A 21,349-nucleotide genomic window follows, 5' to 3' on the forward strand; every position below is an offset into this window, starting at 1 on the left:
GAGGACCTAATTGAACACAAAACGAAAATAGGACCAAATTGAATAAAAATAACAAAAATAGGGATCAATTGTATATTTTAAAAACTATTTTATTTTTTAAATATTTTATTTGGTAAGACAGTTTAAATTTAATGAATTATTGTTTAGGTTGATGATAAATCATTTTAACTATTAAAAATATTAATGTTGATGATTTTTCTAATCAATCTAGGTTGATGACAAATTTTTGTCGAAGTTTATTAAGATTTTTGTTTAACTACTAGTAACAAATATGTTTCTTGATTGTTATCAGTCAAATTAGTGAAATTCATCATAGTTATTCAGCTTGAGATCTCCGTTAAGCTTATTTTTACATTTTTTTAATAAAAAACGGGTTATTTTTACAACTTTGTTGGTTGGGCGTTTTTTTTTTTTTTGTTTAATTCTTATATTAATGTTGATGGGAAATTTTCTCCAATTGACATTATAAAAAATACAATCTTAGTTAATGCTAATTGAAAGTTTACTCGTAGTGTATCAAAAAAAGTCTAACAAATTGATAACAAAAAGTAACATTAGTTTTGATGATAAAAAAAATAATCATTGCAGACATAAAAAAAATAACTATCATAGTTCTCAAATTAAAGAAACTCTAGTTCATATCTTTTTTTTATATTTTCTTTGTTTCAAATGTCACTACTATATATTATTATACTACTATATATTGTTATACATGTATAAAAAATTTTAAACAATTTCAACACCAACTTAGAATATTGTTTAATATTTGGAATAAGGACAAATTTCAATTTTAGATCAAAGTTTAACAACTCAAATCATATTTAACTTATAAATTAAATATAAAAATTGATAATCACCTTATTTTTTTATTAAACATTCACATATAATCTCTTGATAAGAAGAGAAAAAGAAAAAAGTTAAAAAAAATTAGCTTAAGTGAATATATTTTCACCTAAGCGAAAAGTAGCTCATTTCCGAAATTTCCTTCGTTGGAGAAAAAATTTCCTGACTTGAGTGAAAGTTTGACTAGATCAAGGGATGAGTGGTAGTGTTATTTTTTTTTTTAAAGAAATATCTTTCATTTGAGAAAAAATAAGGATTAAATCTTTATTATATTTTCAGTTAAGTAAAATCCTCCGATTAAACGAAAATATCAAAAATCCAATGTTGTACAACAGAAAAAAGAAGTTTTTAAGGTTTTATTTAAAGTCAATTTCACAAATACAACTTCCAAACAATTTATAATGATTAATATACATAAATGCAGAAAAAATATCTAATAACAGTTATTTTTGTTATTCTGTTTTGAGACAAAAATATATAAAATCGAGACAAAAAAAAAAGTTAACTTTTGACATAAGTTGAAAATCAAAACATATCCAAATGCTACTACTTCAGTTTTTAGACCAATTGAGACCTAATAATCATTAAAAGTTAAAAAAACAGAATTAATCTTTCTGTCTCAGTTGCAACCGAAGCAAAAAAAGAAAACTGTCAGTAAAATAATCGAAAAAATAATCGAAGCCTTAAGTTATTAAAATTTAAAAAGAGAATATGAATAACCGAGTCATACAATTTTTTTTTTTCATTTCCCGCTTTTTCTCTTTCTCACATTTGTCACCACAATTAGGCAAAGAACCTAATCGGAAGATTATCTCTGAAAATTGTAATACATATATTTAGAAAAACGGCGTGCCTTTCAAAGTATACAATGCAATGCATGAGTAAAACAAAAACTATCAACTTACCAGAGAATTTTTGTACCGATATAGATTCTGCAGAGAACACAAGTTACGGGAACAACTTTTCCTTTTATATTATTTATTTAAAAACTATTTCTTTTACGCATATTTAAAAGAAAATAATCCTATAATCTTAGGAATGAAAACGTTAAAAATAATACACATCGGGAATAAAAGGATTAAAAATAACATATACAACAATTAGAAGAGATTAAAATAATATTTATAAAGATTAAAATGATTAATAAAAAATAAAAAATAAGTTTCATATACTTATAAAGATTTAATAAATAGATAATAATCCGAAGCAGTTATAATACAATATGGTTTTGTTAAGTTTATATCTCGCCCACTACTAGAAAATATCAAATTATTTACAAATAATTATTTACGGAATAAAATTTATATGTAAATTATTATTATCTACGGAGCGTAGTAGTAGAAAATGATTTTATTTACATAAGAGAGAAAAAACGGAATCAGATATTTTACCTATGAATGTAAGGTACGTGGGAAAACTTATGCAATGAGTAATATCATTTGATCCGTAGATAAAATAAAAATTAAAAAAAATTTAAAATTGAATATATAATTTTAAATAAAACATCCCAATAAAACTCGTTCCATAAAGATTAGGGAAGCAAATTCTTTTAACTCTGAAAATGTTTTCTTACGAAAACCCTTGAACCAAATCCTCCTTTCATGAACCCTTTCCGGACAACCACTGTTGCGGCCCCTTTGTTTACCTCACCCGCGTTGGAACCTAGACGATGCCTTGATCTCCGGCGACGATGACAGAAATTTTGCTCTCTTCCTCTTCCCCTATCTCCACCATCTCCGATCCCCTCACCTCTTCACCGACGACGAAGTTAGGGATTGTCTTCCCTGTCGTCTCAAATGCTTGGCGATTACGATAGTAGCGACAACGAGGAGGCGAGTGGCCGCCCATTTTCGTCGCCTAGTTCAGAAACGTTTAGATTATTGGTTCTGGTTGCTTCTCAGAACATTCTCTCTTGCCGGTCTTATTTTGTTCTTCATGCAACATCATCATCGTGAATCGCATACAACGCCCCTTTCTGGTAAAACAACGTCACACCCTTCCTTCTCGTCTTTTCAACAATTAATTGGTCTTTTTGAAAGGTTCCTATTTTTTGTATTATCTTAGTGTTTTATTTGCATTAACATTAGTAGTCACGTGAAGATGTTAATTTTTGTTTGAATATTTTCTTAATAAAACCTTTCATTGTCAAATTTAATGGTTAATTTTAGATGTCTTTCATATGTTACAATCACCTTTTTCTATTTGTCGTTCTGCTGAAGCTTAACCTAAGTCTAGATAGATCTTTGATACTAAGGAAACAATGTAGTACTTGAGGAAGATTTGTTACTTGATTATTCAATATGAATTAGGATTTAGCACGAATTGATGCAGTGCGATGACGATACAAAGGGTTTCATGGACTGTCTATATCAGCACCACTGATCCAGATAAAACAAAATTCGTTGGATCCCTGTGCATACCACATGATTTTAATAAAGCAAATCAATAGATTGGCAAAAGTGGCTCCCTCCAGTTTAACTCAATTCCAACTTTCCAATCTCTATAAAACTAGTTTACACTGTTAATGCATGATCTGATATGAAAGATGATTAAACTTTAAAGAATTTGGTCTTAAATTAATTTTAATTATTATTACAGGGGCACTCTGGGCATCTGGAATTGGAGCATCACTCGTGACTTATTCATGCAAAAAGTCGCCAATGAAGACTAGCCTCAGCTCATCCATGCCAGGTACATATACCTTTCTAAGAAAAGTTTAACTTAATAATAAAACAAATTTAATCCATGCCCCATGTGAATAATGTTGTAATAATATTGTAAATGTAATTAATGAATGATATGGTTTCGTAGGATGCATGCTCAGACGCTAACTTTATCAGTGTTGTCTGGTGCAGCTACTTACCCTTGTAATGAGAAATGTTCTCTTCATCAAATTTGCGTGTGTTTGTTTTTAGAAGTTTCATGAGATGTCTAATGCCAAGATTACCTATGCCAAGATTATATACGGATATTCTGTCGTCCGCAATCCGTGGGTAATTTTTGATTATTCACGGACTTTTGCTGTTACCCATGAATTTTTGTCGTAGATAAATACAGTTTTTTTTTGTAGTGGCCGTTAATTTCTATTAAACATATAATTTTTTTTATTTCAAATTAATTGATGTTTTAGTACCTTAAAAGATCATGTTTTTAGTGTATAATAAGATACGTAAACTTCTACTTTTGTTTTCCTGCTTAATCTTAATACTTTAAATATAAAATTAAATAAATACCATTTTTCTAAGATGAATTTCAAAGATGTTGTACAGTATCTAAAGTCAATAGTTATGAGACATGAAACCCTTTGGGTTAAGTTTATCTATTTCATTTTAACACAAACCAGCATAAATGAAAATGATAGATAATCATAGATAAGCTAGATGGGAGGATATGAAGAATGACGATACCAGTATCATAGTATACATAAACAAACATACTAAGCTTTTATTACCCAAAAAATGTATTTTAGCGACCACTGAATTTGGTCACTAAATAACATAAATCAGTTGCTAATACCATTTGCGACTAAATTAACGACCAAATTTATGGAATAACAAAAACTTTGGTGCCAAAATCAATAGCGACCGATTTTTATTTAGTCGCTAAATAGCTACCGAAATATCGGTCGCTATTTGGTCCCTAAAAGTTGGTCACTTCCTAAGCATAAGAGACAAATTTAGCAACCAGAAGTGATACTAAATTCGGTTGCAAGTTTGGTCGCAGAAGGTAAGTAGTTATCGACCAATATTTCGATCGCTAAACTATGATTATTATATTTATGAACAATTTATTTTTGGTCGCTAAATTGGTGGCAAAGTTATGAGACAAACAGCGACCAATTAAATCTATCGCTAAAGTATGATTGTTTTATTGATATACAATTTTTTTTTGGGTCACTAAAATGGTGGCAAATGTTTTTGTGAACAACGACTAATATTGGTTGGTTGCTAAATTGGTGGCAAAGTTCAGAGACTAACAACGACCCATAAAATCGGTTGTTGATTAGCAAAAAAATGATTTTTTTTGTATTATTTACGATTTTTATCTGGTTAGAAATAATATTTTTACCTATTTATGAATGATAAAATTTAATCTAGCTAAGTAATAACAAACTACATTACATAATATAGTAAAGTGTAGTACATACATTACAAGTGGTAAATATATAACATGATCAAAAAAACAAAACAAAAATAGTTTGAAAGTGTGCAACATTGAAACACACCAAATAACTAAACATGAAACTAATGATCGCCTGGTCTATTATCACTAATATGGTATACTTTATCCTCTCCAATAGTAGGAGGATCACTAGGACCTGACACAAAATTCTTCAAATGAATATGTTGCAAAATAAGTTTCATTTGTTCATCTTGTTGGCGCATACGTTCATTTTGTTCATACATACGTTCATTCTATTCTGCATGATTTTTCAGCAAGTGTTCAACCTTTTCTTCAAGTGTCTTCTCCTTGGCATTCTTTGCCATAAGTTCAGCATTCAACTTTTGAATAGTCTCACGCATTTCTTCTATTTGATCTACTACTGGAGCTTGGCTAGTAGAAGAGTGAGCACCTACATAACTATGAAACTTTTTGCTTAATGTACCAAGTCCATACACATTCCCTTTCTTACTTTCACCTCCAACACCACTAAAGTATATTTCATTATCATCAATGGAGGGAACATGAGAGTTTTGTGAAGATGAGCCTTCATGCATGTGTTTTGGTTGACTTCTTCTCGGCGTTGCTTATATTTTTCCTGGAAATAATAACATAAACTATTCTCAAGAAGGAAACACACAACAAACACTAAATTATAACATTAAATGTTAAACATACTACAAGGTCACGAGTCTTGTCATTGACCCATTTTCCAGTCTTTAGTTTCTTTGTTCTTTCTACAATCTCCCAAGCAATTGGTTCTCATTCAAGTTACCTAGTTTACATATATTTAAACACAAGTAAAAGTTTAGCATCTTAAGTCTAATACATTATATTTCAATTAACCATACAAAAATATAATAAGTATCATTTTCTCAAAATGAGCTGCAGTAGATATGGAACCACCACAGTAGGTTGTCACTCCTTTCTGAACAACCCGATTTGCCTTGGCTGTGACACTCATGTCTTGGAATTTTGTAGAACTCTAATGAATATCCAAGGCTGCTCGAACACTCGGTGGAATCCAAGTCCCCTTATCCTGACCATTCCTAACTTTGTTCATTGCATTTTTTTAAAATACGTGAGCCTTTCATTTCAAAAACAGATCTTTTGGCTTGCTCTTGTTCTGGATCCCACCTATATTCTTTTCGCATGAAAAATTAGTTAGCAAAAACACATAATTGAATAATAAAAATAACATTTCAAATGTAATTATAATTCAACTCGCCTTAAATTCTCCAAACCATCTATCTCTAAGCTCGATTAGAACCTTCTTCCAACTGGGATTTGCTTATCAAATTTTTGTTTGAAGATCTGTGAGATTATAGTAGATGAGCCATTTGCTGGAGTAAATTGGTGTTCAAACATATTGTCAAAATGATATATGTAAATATTGACACATTGAAGAAATTCCATAATGAAATTAAAATATACTTACTCTCCTTTTTTGCATGAAGCCAAGGCTTATGATCAATGACATTGCCAGATTCACACTCGGGTGTAAGTGAATCATGTGTTGGCAAAGGTTGATTCAGTGTGGTCTCTATAGAAAAGCTAGTAGGAATGGAATCTTCTATTAAGTGTTCAGCATGTTCTTCCTCAACTATAGGAAGTGGTGGTCCTTTACAGATAGGACGTGTAGACTCCATGGTGGTTGGGAGAGTTGGTGGTAGGTGAAGCCCTATCATCAAAATGAACACCTCGTCCACCACGAACCACCACTTCTAACCCTTTGAGTCATTTGCAAGTGGAACTTATTACATATACAACTTGTAAGAAATTAAACAAAGTGGAACAATGAATTGTTAGTAAACAAAATAAGTTAATTATAATGAAAGACTCAAACCTGGTTGTGTTTTCTACACCCAAACGTGTCAGATATTTAGCCTCTTATTCACTACAATTATTAGAAATCACAAACATATTAATGTAAAAGATAATTAACATGAGATATGCAATTAATTGTAATGCATGAATTACTGAAGAGGTATCTGTTTCATCAAAATCACTATCCATGTCACCCTCACTTGAAATGTATTCATCCTCATATTCTTCATCCATGTTTGTTTTATTTAGTAATTGCATATATATTTCTTCTCCCTTGTTCTCAACATGAGCAAGAGAATCATAAATGAAGTCTGAATCTACATGTAGCACTACTTGGAGATGTATTAGCTCATCATATTAGTATGGAGTCTCATGCTCAACCTGACTTACTATATTATTAGAGATTCTACTGTGAGCTTTTGTCTTGATTACACCTAACCAACCTTGGTGCCCCTCTGAATATGATGTGTAATCAACTTGCTCTGCCTGTTGTGCAAATATGAATGGATCATATGCTTTATTATATCTCCTTGATTGGTTCACTTGAACTATTCGATACTTATTATCTACTTTGGTTCCTACATTAAGAGTATTATCAAACTATTCACATTCAAAAAGAACCAAATTCATGATTGGCATGTTAGTATACTCCAATTGAATGATATTAGACAATAATCCATAGAAATATGACTCTAATTGATCATTGGTTCTTCGTACATAAACTTCATAGTTAGAAGAGTTCATGCCTTCACTCTAAAGAATAGTGTGGAATTTGTATCCATTGGTGACATAGATGGGCCATGATTCAACTTTTGTCTTAGGACCCCATGCCAAATTAACCAATAAGGGATCTTGAATATTATTTTATGGATTTAGAACCTAAATAAAAGAATATACATTATTCTCTAAAGGAGAAAAATAAGATGTGAATAACATGTAACTTAAAAATCTACATATTGTTTGAACCATAGTGTAAAATGCGATATGTCTTGGTCAATTTCAGCATTAGAAGCAGTTGGCCTAAGCTCTCTTAAATATTCAATATAAATACGGCAAAGAAGAAATGAAGTACTCAACCGATATAAATCAACATAACAAACTTTAACTTAAAAGGACTGAAGACCATCCATCTTACTCAAAGTATGGTTGAATCTCTTCACAATTTTGAAGAACATACAATTGGGCAACATCAAAGTCTTTTTGGTTCAGAAAATATGTTATGGATTTTTCAATTGCTCTTCCAGGGTAATTGAAAATTGAAATAGGAGGAGTAGATGAAGACCTGTCACCTACATCAATATTACGAGGAATCTTAGTCCTTCTTGTTTCAACATGATCAGGATAATAAAATGAGGCAAAGGTAGATGTTTCCTCCACCAAGTAAGCTTCACAAATAGAGCCTTCCACCCTAACTTTATTTTTTACTTTCTGTTTTAGGGAGTGTAAGAACCTAAAAAAGAATATAAACATGAATCTTTTAAACTATTGAAGAAGTATACAATAAATAGTGTAAAGGTGATTAGTAATTTTATACCTCTCAAATGTATACATCCAATGGTATTGAACTGAACCACCAACTTTTGCCTCATAAGGTAGATGAATTGGAAGATGTTCCATGGAATCAAATAAGCTTGGTGGGAATATTTGTTCCAATTTACATAACAACACGGGTATATTTTCTTCCACAACTCTTAGGTGTTCAACATTTAGTGTTGTAGAACTTAATTCTCTAAAGAAAAGGCTCAATTCTACTAGAACTTTCCAGATTGATTTTGGTAAAGAGTCAAATGCAATTGGAAGTAATCGTTGTATGAAAACATCACAATCATGACTTTTCATTCCATGTAACTTTCCTTCATTAAGGTTGACACATCTACCCAAATTGGAAGCATATCCATCTGGCAACTTAAGTTCTTTAACCCATTTACAAATAGCGACTCTTTGGATTTGGTGAATGCATATGCTACCTTTGGTTTAATAAGTTTACCACGACCAATGTTTTTCAACTCTAGCTCTTTTCGATTACATATTGTTGCTAAATCCAATCGATCCTTATTTGAATCCTTATTTCTTCCTTTGATATCCATCATTGTGTCAAATAAATTCATGAACACATTTCTTTTTATATGCATAACATCAATATTATGACATAAAAGTTGAGTTTCCAATAAGGTAACCTCCAGAATATACTTTTTTTCTTCTAATTATGATTAATACCGTATCTAGAAATATTCCCTTGTTATTGTAATTCAGTGCAAATTGGCAATTGTGCAACTCTATTCCAAATATCAAGGCTAGACAAACGTGGGGGAGGAGGATCTGTTTCAACAACCTTCTTCTTAAATGCCTTTTTATTCCTTCTAAATGGATGATCAGGTGAAAGAAACTGATGATGACAATCAAAATTAGAGATCTTGTGGCTATGACTAAGTGAGAATGCCTTTGTTCTTTCCATACATATAAGGCAAGCAAATCTACCAGAGGTCATCCAACCCGATAACATGCCATAAGTTGGAAAGTCATTAATTGTCCACATCAAAGTAGCTTTCAACATAAAGTTGTTCCTCAATGACACATCATAGGTCAATGTTCCTTCAATTCAAAGGGAGCACAACTTATCTATAAGTGGTTGCAAGAACATGTCAATCTTATGCTAAAGTGTAACTCTTTCCCCACTAAAATATATACTTGGCTAGAAGCTACCATTAACGTCGCAAACAAATTGTTGCCTCCTACAATAAATAAAGCTTATTGTTTCAAAAAATAAAGTTAGATCATTCTAATGAGAAAGGCCTTTTCACAGTTAACACCAAGTTAAAGAAATGTTGGTTCAACAAACCCAATGCAAGAACAAACCTAATGCCTATTTATTCATTCACTTTAAGACTATACTGTAACTATTCAGATACAAAAAGAAAGTATATTTATAAAACTAAAAGAGAAGGAAAAAAGTTAACTTAGTGCAATCTAGAGAGAAAACAAGAACAACTTTATCAATAAATTCCAAGGATTTTGAAAAGTTACCCAAATTATTGAAGGACTAAGTTGTTTTTAGGGCACTTTGAGCCTGCAATAGTTGAAAGAGCTCTTTTTCTGCAGTTGAATCTCCAAGCTTTCAACTCCTGAAACTTTTTATAGCTCCTCTCGGATTACAAAGATGAATGCTTGGTCAAAGATGATTGACAACGAAGAACAAAAGTTAAAAGAAAAGGGTTTGGAGGAGAAGAGTTTAGCGAAGCAGAATGTACATGGAGGAAAGAAAATTTGGGAAAATAGAAGTGAAAGCTCGCGTGGCGTAGGAGAGAGAAACTAAAATTTTAGAGCGAAGGTACTTTCTTTTTAAAATTAGTCATTTTTATCTCTAAATAATAAAGACTACAAATTTAAGTATTCTTTAACAAAAAAAAAATAGTTTCCAATTTTATTCGAACAAAATTTAATTATTGGAATAAATTAATAATAAGTATTTGTAAAAAAAATACAATTTGAAAATTTTCAAAAAATACACATGTAGTAATTGATTATATAATATTTTGTAATTACTTAATGATGAGCTTTACTTTCATCTTTATATATATATATATATATATATATATATATATATATATATATATATATATAAAATAATATTATTTTTAAATTTAAAAAGAATAATTATTATTTTAAAAGATTTATGGATATTGTAATTTGAGTTAGACCATTCCAAATTCATTTAATTTCAAACAAAAAAAACCGGATTTAAAATAATTTAATTCTATCAAGCTCATATTTCTAACTTGTTTTTACAAACTATATAGAGAGAGTCAATCTGGATATCTAATAGTTTAATAGATGTATGATGTGTTTGGATAAGACAATTTAAGAGAATAATTTATTTATTTATTTAGAGGATTTAAATTTTTTTAAAGGAAAACGACAAGTTTGGATAAAGAAATTAAAAAGAAAATTGAAATTGAAGAATTTTAAGGACGCATTTTAAATAACAAAAATAGTAGAATATGAAATTCCCTCAAAAATTAAGGAATTTCCTCAATTCGAAGGTTGAGCCAAGTCAGAATAGGTCGAAGGTCAAGCCAAGTCAGTTCAGACTAGAGGTCGACACGAGTCGGTCCGGACCCTAAGTTGAGTCATGTCAAACACAAGGTTAGTTAAATTAATCTTGACAGTTACTTCAATTTCCTTTAAATCTTGCATCTTCTCTCATTTCATTTCAATACTTTGATATCCTAAGATCAACCAAATGTGTATAAAAGAGTTTTGAACATTTTATATCTATGGTTGAGTGGAACATAAATTATTATAGACAATGATATTGTCTCTTTTATTACATAAGGTTTAGACTAATCTTATTCGTTTTGATTAGGAAACAATTAAATATTAAATTTTATTTTTCAACTAAAAACAATAAACATTTAGCAACCATTAAATTTTTGGATCTTAATATAACATTTAACCATAAATCCTAACTCTAAACACACACATCTAATGCAATTTTAAAAATATTGAATTTAGCGACCAAAACAATTTAGTCGCTAAATGATGTGTTCAACATTTAGCGACCACCGCATATCGATCACAAATTGATACGTTATAAACACTATATTCAACGACCAAATAATTTTCATTCGCTAATTACCATGTAATAAATATTTAGCGACCATCAAGTTTTCGGTGGCTAACTATAAAATTATACAAATTTAGCGATCATCATGCTTTCGGTCACTGATTCATGCATTAAAAATATCTTAGTTAGTGACCAAATACTTTTCAGTCGCTACTCGTCATAAAAAACGTATTTAGCGACCACCATGATGTCGGTCGCTAATGGAAAATTTATTCGGTCGCTAATGTGGTTGCTAAAAAGTCTATGTTCATTTGTAGAAATATAGCCACCAATTTAGCGACTAAATTGTAGCAACTATATGTTAAGGTCACTATTTCAGTCGCTGATTAAATTTATGTAAGTACAATAATATTTTATTGCTATATTGGTCGTAGATTGCAACAAAAATCATTCAGTGGCTAATTCGGTTGCAGATAGCAACCTGTATTTTTTGGTCGCTAATTTCGGTCGCTAAAACATTAATTTCTAGTAGTGTTTGTGCCAACCAGAATGATGGGAACACCATGTGCATAATGCTTCAACTCTGAAATCCACTGAAAATGAAACAAACACATTCATTTTATCATATTTTTTATAAAATGAAACAATTCCTTAGTATAAACAAGATCCACAAATTATCGGCCATACAGAAATCTTGTAATATTCTTAAAATAAATGACAAGAAAAATCCATGTCTCTTATGACAATAACTGACATAAAACGAAGGTGAAAAAAAAGGAAGACATTAAATGCTTGTCTTCTAGATTACATGAATACAACAATATCAATCTTCTAAACCAAACTTCATAATCAAGGATCCATTATAATTTCACAAAATGATGTTTGTAGGCTTATGAAACATATCCCATCACTTCCCGAAATGCATATGGCAAGAAAAATGTAACTAAATTTCTTCAATAAGCGGAACTGAACAATCACCTAGACCCAATGTTAACGTTTGAAATGTGAAAAAGAGAAAGGAGAAGGAAACTAACGGTGGGAAAAGTGTTGCTAGTGTAGGAAATAAGCAAAGAGAAAGAGACACGAAAAGCCTCATATCTTCACTTGAGGACCCGATGACATACCCCCTCCAATTTCTTCTTCTTCTTTTTCTTCTTCTTTTTCTTCTTTCTCAATTACAAATTTGCAGCAACAAAAAAAATAAATGAAAAAAAAAACACAAAAGAAGAAGAGAAAGAATGAGGAGAAGAAGCGAAAAATGGAGAAAGAACAAACCCTAATTACGAAAAATGCAAAAAGAGAAAGGGAGAAAAAAGGGAATGGAAGAACCAAAAAATTAATCATCACCACATTATATTACAACAAAAAAAGAACAAAAAAAATAGAAAAAAGCACAAAAAAAAGGATTCAAATCATAAAACAAAAATGCAAACAATACCACAATGCGCGGACAAATGTGGCGCAGCTATTGTTGTCGTCGTCGAAGGCGCAACAGCTCGTCCTCGGAGGTGTAACGCCGGCAGTAGGCAGAGGAGATGGGCACGACGGTGGAGTCTACGGTGGTGGGTAGCGAGACTGTAATGGAGAAGTAGAGAGGTTCTTCACGTTCACACGCACTAGAGGAGATGAAACTTATTATGATTTTGGGGTTTTTTAACCCACTTCTGCATCAGTTCAATCGGTAACTGAGGCATATCAGCTATACTGCCTCAGGTCAGTCACGGCCGAGGCATAAACTTTTTTTTTTTAAATTTAAAAAATTCGAAACAGTAGGAAAGCAGAAAATTTGGAAGGGCATTAGGCCTCCAGTCACTCATAACCGGGGTAGAAGATTGTGTTCTGCCTCGGTTGAATTAATAACGAAGGCATAAAACATTGCATACATTTCAAAATTGTCATCGCGTATTTATATGCCTTGTTTCTGTTGTAACCGAGGCATAAAGTCTGAGTTAAAAAGTTAAAAATGCACTAGTGATAATCTATAATTTGGTCAAACATAATCCTTTACTTATTCTAATTCAACCTTGTATTAGGACAAATGACTTTAGTGCATAGAGATTTAAGGAAGATATTGTATAGTGACTTGATGAGGATATGAAGAGTTGATGTAGATTGATGAAGACTTGAAGAAATGTTTTGTTGATCAAGCTTGATGTGTGCTTAATTTGGCTATTACATGAAGATCTTGAAGCTTAACATGAAGACAATTTGACATAGTATAGGTGTCTTGTGTCTGGTTGTAGTCTTTTAGCTTACTACTATATTTCTGTCATTAACACTTTCAATCAGTTGAATTATTATTCAATCAGCTGATTTCACTTAAGTCAAGTGAAATCAACAGATTGAACAAATAGATCAACCTATTGAATATGTTAATAGATAGACAATAAAGTCTGGTTTTTTAGATAGATCATTAACATTTGTGATTTTGAGCAAGAAATCAGGGTGAATAATTTAGAAATTTCTTTCTCTCTCTGAACTATACAAATCTATAGTTATTCGTGAGGTGTTCTTTGTAATTTTGATAGCGGTTTACTTGGTATAAGAGACTTGGAGAAAAGGTTCGATTGGCTAAGGAGATTCACACCAAGGTTTAGTCTTTCTCAAGTTTTTTGGTGTTATTGGTGTGATTGCAGATTTGCAAGTGAGATTCTTATTGTGATTTGTTGAGATTATTGTGGGATTATAGAGTCTTGGTGTAATTTCACGTTTTCAAAAGTGTAATCTTGGTGGCTTTTGTAAAACTTTTGGTATAGTGGTGTGTCAGGCTAAGGTTGCCTTGACAAATTGAATGTAACTCAATTTTGAGTGAACTAATAAAAATTTTGTGTGCACTTGTCTAATCTTCCTCTTCTTATTTGTTATTTGATAAAAAGTTTAAAGAAATCTAGTTTAATCAATCTTTTTATGGTATTCTAGTGAATTGATGTAATCTAAAGTTGTAATTGTGTTTGTTCTATTGATTGATATCAATCTTGATTGGTTTTGCAAGTTGTTTTCGAGTTTATCATCAATTGCATTTTCTGCATAATTTTCTCAGTATTTCAATCTGTTGAATAGATGTTTTAATTTGTTGAATTGTACTAACCTATCTGTCTGACTTTCTATTAAATGAAATCAATTTATTAACTCTGTTTTCAATTAATTAAAAATGTGTGTTCCTATAATGATTGCATGTTGATTTGTTGATCAATCTGATTTAAAGTAAATGTTTTTTATAAATTTAAATTGAACCTATTTTTCAGTTATAGACAATTCAACCCCTGCCCTGCCCTTCTTGGTTAAGAAAGTCCTTTAAATATTACACCTTGGTCATTCAAATTGTGTTACTTTACTCATTCAAAATTCGGAACTCATCCTAATACATTATATACATTTAAGGAATAATCGGGCCGCTAAATTAATTTCTCATTGAGAGTGTTCATTTCAAACATTCTAAATCAATAATACATTAATTAAGATTCAAATAACATATAACTTCAAGCATTCAAACAATTTTCAAACTAAATATCATCCCTGCATAAAAACCAAAATATTATGATAAAGTCACTTTTACATTCAGATCATTCATCATAAGGTTCTATTCTACTTACCTGAATTTTCTTATTCAAAAAATAGTTTCAGTATGAGAATCCTTCAAAATATAGAGACCTAAAGCAAAAGTTTCTAAACATGACAAAATTTCAATGTGGGTTTAACCAAATTGAAAGGATCAGTTTTTTCATCTTACCTCACCAATATTAATGAAAATATCTAAGAAAATAAAGGAAATAAAAAATCTTTAGAGTAAATAAAAACTTTTTAAATTTAATCGATTAGAAATAACCCCTGGCTTATCAACATTTACAATATGTGATCGAATTCTAAAAGGGATGATTTATGAAGAATGGAAGTAGAGAGATGTTAGAGAGAAAAAAGAGAGTTTGTGGAGAAAGGGAAAGAGAAGCATGAAAAATAGAAAAGGGGATAAGGTATTAATAGGGTTTATATTTATATAAACTATAGTAATGCAACAAGGCCCTTTCTGACAAGTACATACATTTATCTATATTAAAGATTGTTGAATAAAAATTCAAAGAAAATGAAATCTTAGATTATGATTCATATAACTGGATCCCCACAATACTAAAAAAACGAACATGTATGAGATAGAAAAAGGACTGGAGTCATTAATTTCATCGAATCTCTGAAACAATAAAAATAATCTCTCACTAAAAAAATGTACGTATACTACTCACATAATTTTATGATTTTAATTTTCTATATTATACAATTATCAAAATCTCTTAAATTTTTAGAAGAAAAAAAATAATATTAACATTATCAATTATAACATTATGTGATATTCTATTTTCATGTCAGTTGACATTGTACATAAATCATTGAAAACTTTGCTTAACTTTTACCATTAATTATAATTATATATTATATCGATTATGTGAATCAATTTTTTTAAAAGAATAAATAATAATCAAATAATTTTATATTTATTATATTTTAAAAGGTATAATCCTTGATTTTGGATATAACTTAATCATATTCTCTATAATTGTAACTGACAATTATCATCTTTACAAAAGTTATAATTAAAAAAATGGATAATTCAAATGAGTGGTAAAATTAACAAAAACACAATTGGAAAAAAAAAAGAAAAAAAAACTGTTTCATATTGCAGCAAAATCTTTTAGATATTTTAATCCCATTTCTTTTTGTTTTTGTTTAGGAAAAAGAAATGAAAAGGACCACAGGGCTCTCGATCTTTCTTGAAGCAATGTTCTTGGTTGAGAAAACGTCAACAACTCAACCTAATGGTTTATCGTTTAATTGGTCTCCCGTATTGTGTCAAACTAAACATTGAAACAATCAATATCCATATTAAGTAGTGTTGGTAAAGTGCAAATGCAGCGAAAAACATTCTCTAACTAACCACTCAAATTAATTAATTAGTGACAATCTAATTGCACTCTTTAAAAAGTAAATAGAAACATTTCATATAATATATTTAATGTATGTTTCTTAATATTGTTTCCAATAAAATACATCAGAAACCTCTCACTAATATAATACAAAGGTAAATTTGAAAATTCTAATCTTTAAGTGTGTGTGTGTGTTTAGATATGAAAATGGATTTGGAAAAGTGAATTTAAAAGGAAAATGAGATGAATGGGAAATTGTTTGGATTATGAAAAGTATAACGTGATTTGAACATATATTTGAGATAAAAGTTTGTGTATATAATAAACTAAAAAAGTATTTTAATAAACAAGATTAAATTATTACCATTTTATCCTTAAAAATAAATGTGATATAAATTTAAATAATAATAGTTATTTTACATTAAAATTGAAATTATTATTTAAAATTACAAAAATATAATTGATTATTATTATTATTATTATTTTGTAATTATATTATTATTATGTTAATAATAATTATTATTATAATTTTATTATTTTATTATTTTATTATATAATACTATTTTATTAGTTATATTTATCTTATACTCACTATTATTAAATTTATTCAGCTGCAAACAAAGGAGAAGATCATAATTTTAAATTTTTATTAATATTTTATTATATTTCAGCAATTTTTCTTGCATATCTTTATTGTTCTGCGAAGAAAGTTAATCATGAAATATCTGTCTTGTTTTTGTTTTTAATTACTCTTTTATTCATCGTTTTTTTTATTCTCTTCATTTCTTTCATTTCCATCCGTCTTGACAAATTCGTCACTTAAAACAAACAGAGTGTAAATCACTGGCTTTTTTCTTTCATTTTTTATGTCCTTCTAAAGAAGTGTTTATTTTTTCTAAATAACACTTCTCAATTATAATAAAATTAATATGAAATGAATAGTCAGCTTGTATATCTTATTAACGATAGGTTCCTTATTCAAATTATTTCATAATAAAAAACAGTTCCCTATATAGAATCAAGACTTTTGATCTTTTTATAAAGTGTAATTTTCATTTATATATTTTTATATGTAAATTCTTTATAACTCTAAGTGGGTGATATAAATTAGGATTTTTTCCCATGAAAATATGAGTGTATCAACAACATGCAAAAGCTTCTAAATGAATCATGCTCCACCTACTACTCCTCACAATTTAGCAACACATGATAAAGCTATATACTTTCTATCTCACCAACCAGTTTGAAGAAGCTTGAAAAGGGAGGAAGAGATGTGATAAGAAGAAAGATGAAAGTGAGTAGTGTAAATGGCAAAGGCACATGAGATAGTAGTAGGAAGCACTTGGGGAATCAGAAACATTTTTCAATCCCTTGTAGCCATCTTAGCCACCACTCTAGTTGTCACTGCCATTTATCTGACACAAGAAGGAGAACAATGGTCTCAAGACAAAACCAAGTTACATTCATTATCAAAATGTGACTTCTTTTCTGGCAAGTGGGTTTTTGATAATGAATCATACCCACTCTACAAGGAGCAACAGTGCACCTTCATGTCTGATCAATTGGCTTGTGAGAAGTTTGGAAGGAAGGACCTTAGCTACCAGAATTGGAAGTGGAAACCTCACCAATGTGACTTACCCAGGTCTCTCTATCACCTTTATTAAATTTTAAATTTTGATATAGCAACATAGTGTTTATAAAAATAAAGAAAATTTTAATGTTGTAATGAGGGTAATTGTTGACATTTTTTTTCTTCAAATGCATCTTAGTTCTTTTATGGCTACATATGTAATGTATACTTGGATATTAAGTGTGAGAATGTGTTTTGAGGTTTGTGAATGTGGCTTCTTCTTTGTTAAAGGTTCAATGCCACAACATTACTTGAAAGGCTAAGGAACAAGAGGATGGTGTTTGTGGGGGATTCACTGAACAGAGGGCAATGGGTTTCAATGGTTTGCCTTGTGGAATCTTCTATTCCCCCAATTCTCAAATCCATGCGAACCATTGCAAATGGCTCCCTCAACATCTTCAAGGCACAAGTAAGTGTTTCAATATTTTTTCTTTTCGATACTGGTTACACATCAATTAAGAGTCGACGTCAAATATATTTTAAATACTTTTTTTTTTTCTCTTTTATAAAATATTTTTTAAAAACTAAATCGTGATGGAACTTCGTGCTTTCATGCTTTAAGGTGAACAATTGCTTCAGACTCAAAATTATATCTAACTAAAAAAAATGTCTTTTACATTTGACAATTCAATATTTGTCGTAGGCATATCAATATCTGATGCATGTCGAACATAAGACACACAGGCATGTCCGAATTTCATAATTACTAGTTTCTTCCTTATCTAAAATTAAGGAAATAATATCCTCTTTGATCGAAAACTCACTTAAGAGAATAAAAAAACTTGGAATCAAAGACGTTAATAATGTTATGAATTTCAAGTATATATGTCTCTATAAGATGAGATTTGTTAGTGATTAATTATTTGACATTATTGTGATTTGATGAAGGAGTACAATGCAACGATCGAGTTCTATTGGGCTCCATTATTGGTAGAATCAAATTCAGATGACCCTGTGAACCACCGGGTTGCTGAACGAACCGTAAGAGTGCATGGCATAGAGAAACATGCTAAGTACTGGACTGATGCAGACATTTTGGTGTTCAACACTTTCTTATGGTGGAGAAGGAAAGCAATGAATGTTTTGTAAGTAAAATCTTACCAACCCATCATTGTCTTTTCATCAACTCCAATTTCCAATCACCAATTATCCACTCTCACATGTCACTCTGTTCCAGTTCTTTTCACCAATTTGGTTCCATCTACAACATGTCTTAACCACAACAACTTGCGTGTGTTTGATTCACTTTTAAGGCTAAACTACATTTTTTTTCCTCATTTTGTGCTTCTTTTTTTTAGTATGATTCAAATGTATTAAAAAAAATTCACTTGCCAAACTTTCTAGACCAAAAAAAAACTAAAATTAAAATTGAAGCGATGACACAAACACCTCATTTTCTGTTCAATATTTATTCAACGTCAACAAATATAAAAAGGTTTACAATAAATATTATTTTTTATTAGACTTTAGAACTATTAAAGGGTTAAGTATATTTTTAGTGGTCAATGAATATATTCCTTTTAATTATTTATTACAAAGTTTTGATGTTTCAAACTAGTATGAGTTGTTTATATTGTTTGACACGTTTTCGTTTCAATGTTCGATAAAAAACGTGTTTGATATATAAAAATAAATTGACGTAATTTAATTAAAAGAACTACATCCAATCACTTTTAAAATTTAGGGACCTAAATATATCAAAGTTTCACAAAAACGATTAACCATAAAATTAATAAAGGTATACACATACAATTTTTCCTTAAATTCTATTACCCTGGTTTCAAAAACGTTTTTTCAATATAAAGCTGCCTTTTTTTTTTTAAATCTGAAACAATATTGTTTCAAAATAAATAAATAGAAATAATTGAGAAATGTGTTTTCGTTTTCTTCATTTTTGTCATATTTAGTGGGTTTAGTGTGAGTTATAAAACATTACACTTATGTGTGCTTTTTTACTAAGAGTAAAGAAGTTAAGAGGTTGCTTAAGATGGTAATTAAGTGTCTTAGTCTGAATAATGACAGTGTAACCTATGAGCAGGTGGGGTTCATTTGGAGACCCAAATGGGGTAATGAAAAAGGTAGGAATGGTGAGAGTGTATGAAATGGCATTGAGAACATGGTCAGATTGGTTGGAAGTTCATATTAATCGCAACAAGACCAACTTGTTCTTTGTTTCTATGTCACCAACTCACCAAAAGTAAGTGTCACAAACTCTATCTTCATTCACCATCATTATGAATAACCTTATTACCTACCTCAACATTATAATCAATAATACATATGTTTATTATTTAGGTTACATTGTTTAAAGCATTTTACATGCAATAATGTCAATGCATTGATTAACGACATTTCAACTAATGCATCACTTCACTCGTGTTAATGCACATATCAATTGCTCTATAGCTCTATAATCACACTGTGATTTAAGTGAATTTGCAACATATATTAAAAAAAAATGCAGGGCACATGAATGGGGAGGAGCTGAGGGTGAGAATTGTTACAATGAGAGAGATAAAATTAGTGAAGAAGGGTATTGGGGGAATGGTTCATATCCAAGTATGATGAGAGTGGTGGAAAATGTGATTGAAGATTTGAATGGAAGAGGCTTGAAAGTTGAATTGTTAAACATCACACAGCTCTCAGAGTATAGGAAAGAAGGGCACCCATCAATCTATAGAAAGCAATGGGATCCTCTAACTGAAGAACAGTTATCAAATCCAAAAACTTATGCTGATTGCATACATTGGTGCCTCCCTGGTGTACCTGATGTGTGGAATGAGCTTCTTTATGCTTATATTCTCAATCCATGACTAACTTTTGACAAAAGAAAAAAAAAAAAATTAAGTTTGAAAGGTAGTATATTTTGCATGCCAAGTTTTTCTTTTTGCTTTTGCTTTGTAACGTTCTTCATTGATGTGTTGGGGAGAGTTGAAGTGTAAAGAATGTTGCCTCTCCTACTCTTTGAAATCTCATGTTAACTTTGGCTCCTAAAACTCAAATATAGTTTTAGTTCTCATTTAATTTTTCATGCGATTATATATTTTTTTTTTCTTTATGAAGTTGTAGTAAGCATCATTATGTATTATGATATATCATAACTAAATTCCATATCAAAAAACATATTAATTATCATATAAAAAATATTATTAAAATAGAAAAATGACAAAAAAAATTGGAAGACCAAATCAAACTCATGAAAAAATATATATATAATAAACTTTCCTCAAAAGAAATTAAACCGTTCTAAACATAAAAAAAAAATTATATCAATTATGAAAAAAGCAATCCTAAATGACATAATGTTATACCATTCATAATGAATTGTTTTTCTAATTTTAAAAAATTCAACTTATTCGCATAGTGATTTTACTCTCTAAAAATGTGATAACACTCAAACTCCAATAT

At 30.0% G+C, this 21,349-nt stretch overlaps 1 protein-coding gene and 1 long non-coding RNA gene across 6 annotated transcripts; both read left to right on the forward strand.

The window, feature by feature from the left end:
* The first annotated feature begins 2,382 nt into the window (after positions 1 to 2,382).
* On the forward strand, positions 2,383 to 14,238 carry LOC114166313. Of its 5 annotated transcripts, XR_003599894.1 has the most exons (5): positions 2,383 to 2,821; positions 3,442 to 3,534; positions 9,931 to 10,159; positions 10,872 to 10,974; positions 13,429 to 14,238. It is a non-coding gene; the product is annotated as an uncharacterized LOC114166313 (long non-coding RNA). The 5 variants fall into 5 exon arrangements; XR_003599895.1 differs by lacking the exon at positions 9,931 to 10,159; XR_003599892.1 differs by lacking the exons at positions 9,931 to 10,159; positions 10,872 to 10,974.
* Positions 14,239 to 17,516: 3,278 nt separating this feature from the next.
* Positions 17,517 to 20,965, forward strand: LOC114166523 (protein trichome birefringence-like 34). The gene is made up of 5 exons (XM_028051270.1): positions 17,517 to 17,953; positions 18,173 to 18,350; positions 18,830 to 19,026; positions 19,980 to 20,138; positions 20,406 to 20,965. Exons 1-5 carry the CDS (start codon positions 17,619 to 17,621, stop codon positions 20,752 to 20,754), a joined length of 1,218 nt encoding a protein of 405 aa, XP_027907071.1. The 5' UTR covers positions 17,517 to 17,618; the 3' UTR covers positions 20,755 to 20,965.
* The last annotated feature ends 384 nt before the right edge of the window (positions 20,966 to 21,349 follow it).

The sequence above is a fragment of the Vigna unguiculata genome, chromosome 10 (assembly GCF_004118075.2).
Source record: "Vigna unguiculata cultivar IT97K-499-35 chromosome 10, ASM411807v1, whole genome shotgun sequence".
Taxonomy (NCBI): Eukaryota; Viridiplantae; Streptophyta; class Magnoliopsida; order Fabales; family Fabaceae; genus Vigna; species Vigna unguiculata.

Coding starts and splice junctions, on each gene's coding strand:
- LOC114166523 (XM_028051270.1), top strand. CDS start 17,619: ATGGCAAAGGCACATGAGATAGTAGTAGGAAGCACTTGGGGAATCAGA. Junction 17,954..18,172: donor CACCAATGTGACTTACCCAG/GTCTCTCTATCA, acceptor TCTTTGTTAAAG/GTTCAATGCCACAACATTAC. Junction 20,139..20,405: donor ATGTCACCAACTCACCAAAA/GTAAGTGTCACA, acceptor AAAAAAATGCAG/GGCACATGAATGGGGAGGAG.